Consider the following 13052-nt stretch of genomic DNA (forward strand, 5'->3'; position numbering starts at 1 on the left):
CATGGTGACATCTCCTATTCCATTTAAGATCTCATGCTTTTATATAAAATGTATTCTTCTGTTCAATTCCAAATATGGCCACAGTGGAACACTCCTCCACACCCACAAACATTTCAGAACAATGAATCCAAGTCAAGTATCAAGTTTATAAGCCTAGTACATTTCTGAATTTTCTATTCACTGAATAACACTATAACTTAAACAGCGAGGAGTGGCTTAGGCTCTTACTCAAGGTTAGTATTCAAGAATATCAAAATTTGCATGTGCTCCATCACAACTCAATCCAGTAACCAATTGATTGCATTCAACTTATGTTGATGAACAAGAGCTATACCCATTGTGCTCATCAACACCGATGCTTGTTTTCATGGAAGCAGATAAAGCTTTCTCAAAGTCCAACTGCGACAATGGTCTTGGTGCCTGTAACTACACACCAAAAACACCAGCTAGTTAAGACAGATTGCTATTGCACAAGTCGCAACGAAACATGAAAGAGCATACTGCTAATCTTCTAAAGTAAAGATCTTATGTGAATTTAACAAGCAACTTTCACCAAAAGAAACCCAATGATTTGGTGATTAACTGATAAAGATTCTCATATCTATAAAGAGTAAAACAAGTGATTTATCTGTACTTACTTGACGTGTCTTTTTAGCCTTCTCCTCATTTAAGAGATCCCTGAGAGGAATATATGCTGCTTGTTTGCAGAGCTCAAATAAATCAGAACCAGTGTAACCTTCACATAATCTAGCTATGAGGTACAAATCAATAGCGTCCTCCACTCTTTCATTCTTCAATATCACCTTCAATATCTTTTCTCGATCATCACAGTCAGGCTTTCCAATTTCAAAAACCTGGGAGAAACGCCTAAGAATTGCCTCATCAAGCTCTGCTGGACGATTAGTTGCACCAAGTACCATAACTCGAGCATTCTCTGAATGCAAGTTAATAGAAAATTCAACTTCATAGCTATATACAAAAGTTAGAATGCTGAATATCAACATACACTAATTATTTAAAGCTATACTACTACATGCCCATATCTTTTCCAAACTGATTGATCACTTCTGTATGAAGAACACAAGAAACGTCACTATATAACAGTGTTAAACAGTTTTAAAATATAAATCTGACAAAACACCCCACTTGATGTGACACACATGCTTTTCTAATACCTAAGAAATTGATTTAAATACGTAATGACGCTAAAAATCAAGGTATGAGGCAAAAGGAAAACCATCTTGAATTAAAATGTAAAAACCATTCTTCTAATATTGTAGTTTTGACAGTACAATGTATATGTTAATTCAATGGTTAGCTACACGGTAGGAAAGTGTATATAACACCTGACCATTGGATTAACAAATTTTGTATCCTTAACCCTTCTAATTCAATCGTGTTTTATACCGATAATGTAAGTTAGAAAAGGACATTTAATTTGTCGTACATTCACAGATTAAAAGTTAGTTCATAATTAAGGTAATAACAAAGAATACTCACGATCGGTGGTAAAACCATCCCACAAGGCCATGAACTCAGTTTTCATAATAGCCATTGCCTCATGGTCCGTGGCTCGTCGTTGCCCCAGAAAACTATCCACTTCGTCGATAAATATAATAGCCGGTTGCAGCTTATAAGCCAAACTAAAGACAGCAGCCACTGCAATAATATAACATAATGGCATTAATATAATCTTAGAAGTTAGAAATGTGTCTAACAAGGATTAAACGAAATCCCACTGTTCATACCTAGTTTTTGGGCGTCACCGAACCATTTACTCATCAAATTAGAAACTCTGACATTAATAAAAACAGCCTCAGATTCTTTTGCAATGGCTTTGGCAAGCATGGTTTTCCCGGTCCCTGGTGGTCCGTACAAAAGCACCCCTTTTTGGGGACCCAAAAGTTTGCCATAAGCAAAAAGCTCAGGCCTCTTAAGAGGAAGAATAACCAACTCATATAGTGCTTTTTTTATTCTATCAACCCACCAACAGAGTCGAATTCTACGTCTATGTGATCTGGGTTCACCACATCACCCACTATCACATCCTGCATTTTATGGGGAAAAAACAATGACTTCGAGAATATAAAAGGGGTTTTGCCCAATCTATATGTAATTATAAACGATGATTTTGTTTTTTTTTTCTTTTTGAAGTACCTCGTAAGGGTCAGTGTGGATGAGGGGGCGACCAAGGCGTTTGGAGATGGCATTTTTGTTCGCAATCGATTTCTTAGAGGCATCACGATTTGGGTTTAGTTGTTTGAGGCCGGCGAGGACCAGGCAACAGAAAGCGATGCTGGCTGCATATAAGAGTAGGTCTTGTAACAAGCTTCTATCCGAACGACGGCCGGGGGCCATGGTTGTTGCTTGCCCCTCTGTAGGCCACCGCCAAAATTGTTGGAAATTGTGAAGGGAAATGTAGAGGAAGGGAAGAAGCGTTGCCGTTATGTCCGTTTGCAGTGCACAACAACGCCGATGGTGAAATGGGTTAATGAATGTTGGAACTGTTTGGCGCGCTACTATAGGGCACAGGGACCAATTGTCTCATTGGGCTGTGGCCCTACAACTTTCTGTAGTCATTAAAATCTGGGTCAATGTTCAGCTCTTTAGAGTCTTTATATAGGCTGATGAAAATTTCCTTTTAAAAGAGACACGTTTCAAGGATCAAAATAGCCCCGGCCCTAAAATAGCCATCTCAGTGACTGTCAAAGGAGATCATATTAGATATTTCTTTTCTTTTTTTAATTTTATATTGTTTGAAAAAGAGAGAAGATAACACTGACTGAAAAAATAAATCTTTAAAAAATGTTGGCAATGGCATTCATAGTCCTAAAAATTACAATGTCGAAATATATTATAAATATAGAAAAAGATATACTATACTGGTTCAACATCCCATGATAGCTTCGAATAAACACCAACTTGGTTGTTCAAATAACTTAATATGAAACTCAGCTTTTTCTGGACACAACCAAAACTCATAAATCTAACCTTTCTATGCTACTTCCATGATTCTGGCTCTGGAACTGGAACATCATTTTTTTTTACATGAAATATTCAAGTACAAGCATCCTCATGCACCCATAATATTTGCTTATTTGTCATTGAAGAAGCTGAAATCTGCAAAGGGATGTATCAGATCAAAGCCTTCTACTGTTCTAAGGTTGTCGATGGCTCATAGGCATTAGGCAAACAATGGCGGAATACAACTTCACCTGCCTACTTTACATCTTTTGCCCAATTATACATTGGGAGTTCACTGTACAGTGGTTGTCACAGCGTTCTTGGATAACCTTCCCTTCTAATCCCACTCTTCCCCACCAGACATCAACCTAAGTTGTTGTTGCAACTGCATAATGATAATGAAACTATCAGAGCCGATGGATAGCTTTTCCTTCTTCGCATTTTCGATTATTAACGAAAATATTGAGAAAGAACAGATGAATCAAGTTTCGAGCAATGGAAAGGGGTGGAATGCTTAAACTAGGTCCAGAATCAACATCAGATCTTGAGTGTATCCTACTCGCACACGACCATGAAATAAAGAAGAGGCAACATAAAGCCTGAAAATGTAATTAGGTATCCATCATGCAACTCACTTGATCGTATTTTAACTTTTCAGCAGTCAATTCATCAGTCAAACTCATCATTCTGCAACAAGTGTTCAAGGAAGAGAGTATCAGAAGAAACTTGTATACGTAGGAGGGAAAGAATGGCTTCCACTTGGTAACAGATTGCCAACAACTAACCTCGACTGTAGCTCTGAGATCTTGCCAAGCAGTAAACGCTCCCTCTCAGAGGCTGCTGTTTTCACCTATTCACAAAGAAGACCAGATAAGGAAGGAAGAATAACCTGCTAGATATTAGTCATAATTAAGAATAGATAAAAGGTTCTTACATTTCCATTGCTCTCAGAACAACGAGGTAGAGGAGGCAACTTTCCATTTTGAGCGGCTGGGAAAACAAAAAGAGAAACGTATTAACACTACAAGCAGTGTAATTCCTAATTTAATCATGTAACTGTGATAGACCAATCTTTCACTGACCATCTACAAACTCAGCTGGCTGCAATGTATTCAACAAATTCACAATAAGATCCTAGCATTCCAAAACAACTTTTAGTGAGAACATTGTCTTTAAGGCAAGAAAGTATGTATCAGCGAAATGATTGTCCCAACTCCAAATCTTTACCTGTTGAGCAGAGGTTTGCTGGAGAAGATTCTGAAGGTGAGTCATAACAATTGAGGTGGGCATGTTACCATTGGTCAAATCCTTGGGGGAATGATTGTTAGGCTGAAAAACAGGGAGGGGTGGGGTGGGGTAACTGTAAGCAGACAAATTAATGACATAGTGCAGCAGCATAATAAGCAGCTAAACATGTTCCACCACCAGAATGTTTGAGCCACGTAAAAGATTAAATGAATTTACACTGAAGTGTAGTTATTACCCCCTATTAATGTGAAACAACATATATACTTCTTCTTGCTACTATATACCTCATTATAATATAAATCGTAGAAAACAAAATCAGTTGAGTGAGGCTAGTATTTTGTGAGCCTTTCAGAAGGCATGCGCCTCAATAAAGGTGTATCCAATGGAAGGCACTTTCTCTAATTTGTGCCAACCTTATTACCTAGGCACATGCCTTAACAATGGCTCCTCCATTTATAACACATCCTTAAGCTTCAAGATGGAAGATGTTAAAATAAACAGTGCATAATTTACATTAAACCATGTTGAGGAGAAGATCTAGTGCACGAACCGCTTGTTTGTATTCAGGTATCCAGTCACCCACACTAGCAGACTTTCTGAGAGGTGAAGTCTGAAACCCAAGAGGAAAGAGAGCAACCAGTAAGAAGTGGACAATTAATAGTGTTAATAGAAGGATATTTAAGCAAAGACCACTAACCAACCTGTGACGATCGGCGCGAAACTGAACTTAGAGGAATATCCTATAGAACATTATTTGATTAGTGAAGTTGCAAAAGAGAACTAATATAGCATTAAAATTGAACCTTACCTTTACAAGATATAAATTTTCAGATGTTACTGAAAATCGACCTTTTATTTGCACCAGATTAGCCTTTGACTTGTCATCCAGAGAATCCCTAAACCCTGTCAAAGGAGGAAAATAATGATACTACATATATTTAAATCCCAGTGTCCAAATATTAGTAGCACTGATGGTGATGCTGGTGACACAAAAAAAAAAAATTCTAAATGCCATGAATTTATTACCTCCAGATGATTTAATTGGAGCTGATAAACTGTTTGCAGATGCTCGAGTAGGAAGCATCAACGGACCACTAAAGCTTGGTGCTTTACGAACTAGGCAAACTCTCTCATTCACTTGTGAAATTTCATTTTCAAACCTAATCATCAGCAAGCATTAACTCCACATCCTACAGTTTCTCTTCTATTTTAAAAGATTTATAAATTATTTTCTTAAATTAAATTAGACAAGAGTTTGTCACACATGTAAACGCAGTTAATGTAACATTAAGTTAGACAAGACCAAAGCACTAATACAAGCAACTATATTAAAATTTACGCTTACAAGCAACTATATTAAAATTTACGCTTATACAAGTATGCAATCAATGCTATGCTGAATCAACTCAAACATTTGAATCAGAGAGAGAGAGATCCCTAATATGCTATAAGAAAACTAAAATTAGAACCAATTGTGCTACATGTTAATGCATAAACATCATCAGATAACAATTAATTGGAGAAAAGGAAAAGGTTGAGATCACTTCTTAAATAATAATAATAATAAGATAAATCAAATGGATAAGCAAGCCTAAATATGAACTATCACCAACCTTTCTGAGTTATGAACCCGCTCAGAAGATGAATGATTAAGAATAGCACCAGGTGTGAGTGGCCCACTTTGGGTTTGCCTAGGTTTCACTGATTTAGCCCCGGTCATGACCACTTCCTTTTCTGAAGTTGATGCCGTAATATCAATGCCTAAACCATTTTTCCTCAAACCCTTCTCGTGCAGGCCAGCCTCAACCATATCACATTCTGGGTTCTTTCCCTTTTCATTCAAGCAATCAGACTGTAATAAGTCAATGGTCATTGGTTCTCCAAATTCAGACTGAGATACTTCCCCATTTAAATTCAATGTTCCCAAACCAGATCCACGGTAAGCTTCAGCCTGTCAGCAACACCAGGAACCCGTTAACATATTTTGCAATAAGGGACAAATAAGGAGAAAAAAACAATTTCAAGGTGCATAAGTAAAAAAAGAAATACCACTTTAATCATGTATCACAAATCACCGAGGGGGGGGGGGAACTACACAACTACCTTATGACCAAAGCTTGATTTCAGGCTTTCATAATCATCTTTGCACTCATGAATATCATCATCACGCACCTTAGCATGTTAAAGTAGAAAAATTATTATAAATTGAATAACTGATATAACTGACAGAGAAATTACTTCTCACATTATATGTCTGCATTAAAATCTTTAGTATTAAAGAGTAAAACTAAATATGTGGCCTACCAGAGATGCTTGCGCTTTCAAATCCTCAATATCAAAATTCCAGGCACTAACTCCTCTTTGGTACTCGCTCTGACAAGCAGAAGAAAAGATAACACCCCAAGCAGTAAAAAAGCACAAATGTCCCCAAGTGGACAACCCAATAGTTAAAACTTTCACGGATATGTTATGAGAAGAAAAAAATCTGATTTATCTAAGACAATAATGACTTCTGATTGATGACTGCTAACCTGTGATATAGCTTCTTGTTCTGCAGAAGGCATTTTCTTTAGAGCTAGTTGTGCAGCATCTTTAAGCTGTAAAATTTCAAGCAAAAAAGAAAAGCATTAAACAAATATGACGGCAAAAGAAGCAAAATACCTGCATTGTGGCAGTGTGATCACTAACCTGAAGGGATTTCACACGATTCCAAAGTGGTGGCAGACCAGCAAATAATTTCTTCACAGAGAGCTCAGGAGGCTTTGCATGCTTGAAAAAGGAGTGTTTTAATAATTTCTCTGCAGTCGGCCTCTTTGTTTGATCTTTCACCAGGCACATTGCAACCATTTCTTTGAAAGACTGATCACAGCTGGAAGTCCTTTAATTAGAAATTTGCTATGACAAGTAAGCAATTGCAAAACACCACTGAAGGCACCAACCAATGTTTTACATTCATAATGACAAATAACATGTCTATCATTGTTATGGTGTAGCCGGAAAGAACAGCAGTACCTTAGAGAACTTCTTATCACGATCATAATCAAGTCCTGGAGGAGCATTTTGTATTGTCATCAAGAGAACCTGTTAATGTTGGATAAAAAAAAGGTTGTGAACATATATAAAGGTTGATTAAAAACTCATGATAGCGAACGCTCACTGTGCAGCACTCATATAAATTCTTGTTATATTTTCAATGGAGATTTGATACCTTCATTGGGGGATATTTTGAGAAAGGTGCATGACCATGAGCCAACTCCAATGCTGTTATACCAAAAGACCATATATCAGCCCTGTGCCAGGAAAAAAAAAGCAATTAATGAATTACAGAATTAACGTGGAATAAAAATGTACCATTTCCTTAAAGGTACCAAGAAATGCATCAACATAGCATGCAACTGAGCAAAATTCAATGCAACCCAAGCATACGAACCATTAGCCATATAAACTTTAGCCAGACTCCCACAATACCATTTGAAGATTCAGAATACAGATTACAATTTACATGCAAAAGTGGTAACTTTGAGGCACGTAAGTGCTTTCATAGAAAGCCCAGATGTGTGGATAAAGTGAAGTTTTGCATTTTCAGAACAAATGTCGCTCAGACCAAATTCACGAGTCCTTGTAGGTTCAAACTCATGAGTCATGACCACCCCTTGCCACACTGAAGCAGAAAATACTTGTGTACACTAAGATGTCGTGCTTATGCAACATTGTAAGGTGACAATGGATTTAAGTGAAATTCTAAGACCTTAACTTTATGTGAAGACTGAACACTCACTTGGAGTTATATCCACTTCCAGGCTGCAAGACCTCTGGTGCCATCCTGAAAGAAAGGATAAATAGGAATATCAGCGTACATGAGGAGCTGAAGAGAAGGGAAATAGTTGGACAGATTTGACAAAGATAGCTCACCAGCAAGGAGTCCCAACAAAGGTATTTCTAGAACGTTGTCTATCTCCTGCATCAAACATGCAAGCTGAAACACCAAAGTCAGCAAGCTTTACTGTGCCATTGTTATCAAGCAGTATATTTCCAGCCTGTAATGCCAATTAAATAGAACTTAAATAAAATAATGGTGAATCCAATCAGATAACATAATGCCAACTTCCGTGAGGCACTGACCTTAACATCCCGATGAATATGTCCTTGTTGATGAAGATAATACAGAGCTTTAAGAGTTTCTTTCAGAACAGAACCAATAGCAGGCTCTTCGAAACCATCTGGATATGCTGACTTCATGAGGTGCAAACAGGAACCCTCTGACATGAAAGGCATGACTACCCAAAGATTATGGTCAACCACAAAAGAACAATATGCCCGAATAACATTTGGGTGATCAATCAAACTCATTGTTTGAGCTTCCCGGCGTATATCATCCTGCAAAACAGCATTAAGAAAGCCCATTAAGAGCCAATAGATCACATGAAGAGCAGAAAATATGGATCTAAATATACTACTCATGATACTACCAATTATTAAAGCCTCTAAACAATATCACAAAAGATCCCAATAGCCAAAAAAGATTTTTGGTACACATACTTGAGTGATTGTATTACTACCAAAAGTAGAAAATTCCCATAGAATGATCAATAGTAATGAAACAAGCAAGCATGCAAGATGTTTGGTACACATGAACTGGATCTAAGGCCTGGCCTGGATTGAGAGGAAACTAGGGAAAGGAAAAGGAAGGTTTCTAGTGTAGTACTGTGTCCCTTATTTAGAGAACATTTTAACATGATAAAATCCCACCACAAGCAAGTCCAAACTTTTAATCTCTTATTATACTTGGAATGGAATCCTCCTGATCTCTCAATACTTCCTCAAGTTGAGTAGCAAAAATTCTATGAAAACAAGATCATATCTCTTTTTTTTTTTTGAAAGTAAGATTATATCCTTGAATATCAAGTAGACAATAATTCTATTCCTCTATGCAAGTATTCCAGATTTACACAATTTAAAAACAAAAGAAAGAAAATATCAGGGATTCAGGATGACACATTTTGAAGTAATCTCAGCTTTAAGTAACCATTTAATGTTGATAGACCACTTTAAGAGCACACAGTAGCAAAAGCAGTTCAGCACTAAAATGCCTAATCTAAACCAATGGCGTAGATGCTAAAAGAAAGATAACTCTAATTTGAATGAAATATTTCGGATAACACTATTAAATATTATTTCTTTGCTTCCTTAGAAATAATTAATGATAGACGATAAAAAGAAAAAGTTTCAACTTTACACAAGCTCAAAAGGAACAAAAACCAAGCACCATATGAAGTGATAGAAACAAGCACATACAAAGTATTAAAGTTATGTGACCCAAATCCCATTTGATCCAACTTGAAAAGTTCCAAATGCAACTCTCTTATTAAAGATCCACCACTAAACTCGACTAGGGGTGCGACCGGAGGTGCGCCCCCACGGTACGGGTCATGACGCGCAAGTTGAATCCGTATATGACTATACTTTCTTCTATTAGACATTGATTATAGCAGGGATGTTTAACTTCCAAGTAAAATCTGTGTGTTCTTATTATTATTATTTTTTTCTTTCTTATTGCTTTGGGATCATTACTATCGCCATTATCGACATATAGGATAATATAAAGCTTCAATTCGATCATGTTCAAGGTATAACAAACTCCGAAAAAATTCAAAGAAACGAGCTTCAATAAGAAAAGTAAGAATATCATAATTCCGTTCAACTCGACCAAAAACAATCACTGAAATCCACAATCAAATCAAATTCAATCGAACGAGATCTCTATCCAAAACTAACTAAAATCAAATCAAGTACGCTCATTCATTTGACTAGAGACAGTTAAACTAAAAGAAAAGTTCGAGAAAAAAAAACACAAACCAGATTACTGTTGCAACGATCGAGATCCAAGCATTTCACAGCTACGATGTCGTTAGTAGGAAGGAAGATCGCTCTATAAACAGTAGCACTGGCGCCATAACCAACCTCTTCTAGAAGCTTGTAATCGCTAGGATTCGCTGAGTAACTCCGATTTCCTCCCATTCTCCGCAAAACCTAAAGCATTAAACCGCCTTTTGGAAAAAGAACTAAATCACTAGCAGTCGAGTAATGGACGTTGAACGCCGGCGGCGGAGTAATTAAAGTAAAAGAATCGTAGTGAAAATTAAAAAGGCAGCTTCTTCTTTTTTAATTATTGGTTGGTGAAGTGGTTATTTGATCCGTTGACCGCCATGAGTAGCGATATGGGGGGGGGGGCTGATTTGAGGGAGAAGAGAGATAACCGGGGTGGGTGCTGACGTGGCGTTTATGTTAGGTGATTAGGATTTTGACACGTGGACTTGATGGTTTCATCACTTCCGTGTACTGTTTGATCATTTTAATATTTTTCTATCTTTTTTCTTTTTCTTTTAATTTTCTATCCGAATAAGGAATAATATAAAATTTTGATTAGGTGATATTCATGAATAAATTATAAATCATAGTTATGTAAACTGTATTGATTATAACCATAATTTTGTCTTTAATATATATATAACATTATATAAAAACTATTAAATTGGATGATGTGAATCAATAGAAGACGAAAGATAGAAAACTACACCAAAGCAAATAAAACCCGATTATAGAAGTCCAGGGTTATGGTCATATCAAAGATAAGTTCAAGCATCATCTTATACATGCACCTAAATGAACATTCTCAATCATCTAAAGCCTCATATCTGCACCAGAGACGCTTGGATTCAGAATCCATGGCCATCGGCATCTGAAAGTTTCATGTTCTTGACCCAAAGTCCTAATCAAATCACCATTTAATATTATTAAACCATAAATAGGAAATGTTTTCCGTGATTCTCTCTCAATAAAATTCATTCAAAACTTACTAAACCCTGTAAGTTGGACTTACTCTTAGACCAAATGCCAAATTTGGGAAGCATTTCAGTTTTCTTGGGTTGATTTATTGCCAATTGCAGCTTAGCCAAGCCTCATTTATGTCATTAAAAAAAGCAAGTATTTTGGCAAGTACTTTTTCCCCAATAATTCGTTTGTTACAATAAATCACTCGAATTGGAGTTTCACAAAATTTCTAAATTTGGGTAACAAATAAAAGATTAACACAACCTTAGAATATAAATTCCCCAAGGTAAATTTTTTTTTTAACACTGTCAAAGTAATCGCATGCGCCTCAAGCTTTTGGCAGTGGCTTTAGAAACAAAATATCCAACCCCGAAGCAAATGATCCAAATGCCCACATCAAAGGCCCAGCTTACACCCGCCGCTTCTATATCCACCTCTTCTCCCCCACTATCCGCTTCTCCACAACTGCAACAGAATCCACCGTCCCTTTCACTTTCTCCTTCTCTCTCCTCTGGAATATCCTCCAGCTGATCGAACCCCATCCTCCTGTTCTTTCTACACTTCCTCACTACCATCTCCACCCTCTCCCCCATCGCCAGGTCTCCCTCCACCGCCACGCAAACATCCGCAACCGCCGCTTTACCGCCTATCATTTCGGTATTGTCACTCTCCAGCGCGCACTTGCATTCCATTTTCCACTTTTCTTCTTCTCTCCTTAAAACCCCGTTCAACACCTTTTCCTCTCTCGAGTAAACCTCGAACCGGACCCCATCCCCGGCCCGAATCCGCTCCCTGCTCCCATATATCGCCTCTCCGTCCCTCGTCTTCAATTTCACCAATCGATGGAGTGTCACGAACGCGGGAGAACCGGGTCGGGTAATGGAGCCGGAAATTTCTAGCCGCGCCGTGTCATTGATTCTTGGTGGGAAGAGTAGAGTGAGCGAATCGGATAACGGGTCGGCACATGAATCGAAATCCGAAAATCGAACGAAGAAAGCTTTGATCTTCAGAAGACTTTGATCGCCGGAGCGAAAGTCGTAATAATCCACAGATCTGCACATAATTTTGTAGTTCCTTTGAGAATGAAGATGACTTTTAATGGGTTCATATTCATATATGAATATAGAAATGGGATTTAGTCGGCGCCGCCGGAAGAGGAGACGTCGGTTTTGGAGAGGGAAACGAGTGGAAAGCACACGGTATTTGGTGGTGACGTGGAGAAGAAGACAAAAAGATCCGCGGCTTGTCGGATTAGACTAGAGTTGCAGATCTGACTTTTGGTGGAGTTAAATATCTAGTACTTCGCGCAGTAGAGAAAGAAAATGGTTGTGCTATGGTTTGATGAGAATGGACGGTCAATGATCTCGTTCTGTTAATTAGGTTGGCTTTTTTTAGTATCAAATAATAATCATTTTCATTCCACAAGTGAAGTGATCACGGTCAAACGAGGACGAATTTATCGTAAAAACAAAGTTTAATAAAGTCATAAATCCAGTCACACAAAACGAAGAGGACGGTCGAAGACTTCAATTCAATACAAGATAAAACGTGAAAGGTAAGTAAAATTGTAAAACCCGAAGAGAAAAAAAAATTAATTATTAGTATATTTATATTTTAGTTATTTAATTTTAAAAAATTATAAAATAATTATTTTATTATTTAAAATTTTTCATTTAAATCATTTAATTATGTAAAAAAATTTATTTAAATTATTGAGCTATTAAGTTTTAAACGAATAATTTATCTTGATTCGTATATTTATGATGTTTAAAATTATTTCATAAAAAATTTAATAAAAAAACTAAATAAGAAGTGAAAATTTTCCAATTGATGTAAATAGTATAAATAGTGTAAATAGAGATTAGATAACAGTATTTTTAATAATTCTATAACTTAAACAAAAATTTTCAATTAATTCAATAGTTATTTTGTAACATTTTGGACTAACTTGGTATAATTTACCCTTACTTAAATTAAGTCTCCTCCCAATATTATTCAAAAAAAAGAAA

The 13052-nt window shown here is 36.8% G+C and overlaps 2 protein-coding genes and 1 pseudogene across 6 annotated transcripts; all 3 read right to left on the reverse strand.

The window, feature by feature from the left end:
• Positions 1-17: 17 nt before the first annotated feature.
• Positions 18-2517, reverse strand: LOC121211161 (outer mitochondrial transmembrane helix translocase-like; annotated as a pseudogene).
• Positions 2518-2824: 307 nt separating this feature from the next.
• Positions 2825-10450, reverse strand: LOC107947162 (serine/threonine-protein kinase BLUS1). Of its 5 annotated transcripts, XR_005906525.1 has the most exons (22): positions 10069-10450; positions 8335-8589; positions 8125-8249; positions 7991-8035; positions 7421-7502; positions 7225-7293; positions 6901-7071; positions 6744-6809; positions 6517-6585; positions 6313-6384; positions 5826-6163; positions 5239-5372; positions 5021-5115; positions 4914-4952; positions 4763-4822; positions 4192-4293; positions 4047-4098; positions 3899-3954; positions 3750-3814; positions 3600-3651; positions 3216-3349; positions 2825-3120 (listed from the first exon to the last, which is right to left on the reverse strand). XR_005906525.1 is itself a non-coding variant. In XM_016881733.2 (21 exons), the coding sequence occupies exons 1-21, from the start codon at positions 10228-10230 to the stop codon at positions 3302-3304; spliced, it is 2154 nt and encodes a 717-aa protein (XP_016737222.2). In that variant the 5' UTR covers positions 10231-10450; the 3' UTR covers positions 2825-3301. The 5 variants fall into 5 exon arrangements, 2 of the variants coding, with proteins under 2 accessions (XP_016737222.2, XP_016737221.2); XM_016881733.2 differs by having other exon boundaries at positions 2825-3349; positions 6316-6384; XM_016881732.2 differs by having other exon boundaries at positions 2825-3349.
• A 901-nt stretch (positions 10451-11351) lies between these two features.
• Positions 11352-12104, reverse strand: LOC107947161 (uncharacterized). The gene has a single exon (XM_016881730.2). It carries the CDS (start codon positions 12102-12104, stop codon positions 11352-11354), a length of 753 nt encoding a protein of 250 aa, XP_016737219.2.
• Between the last annotated feature and the right edge of the window lie 948 nt (positions 12105-13052).

The sequence above is a fragment of the Gossypium hirsutum genome, chromosome A12 (assembly GCF_007990345.1).
Source record: "Gossypium hirsutum isolate 1008001.06 chromosome A12, Gossypium_hirsutum_v2.1, whole genome shotgun sequence".
In the NCBI taxonomy this organism is placed as follows: Eukaryota; Viridiplantae; Streptophyta; class Magnoliopsida; order Malvales; family Malvaceae; genus Gossypium; species Gossypium hirsutum.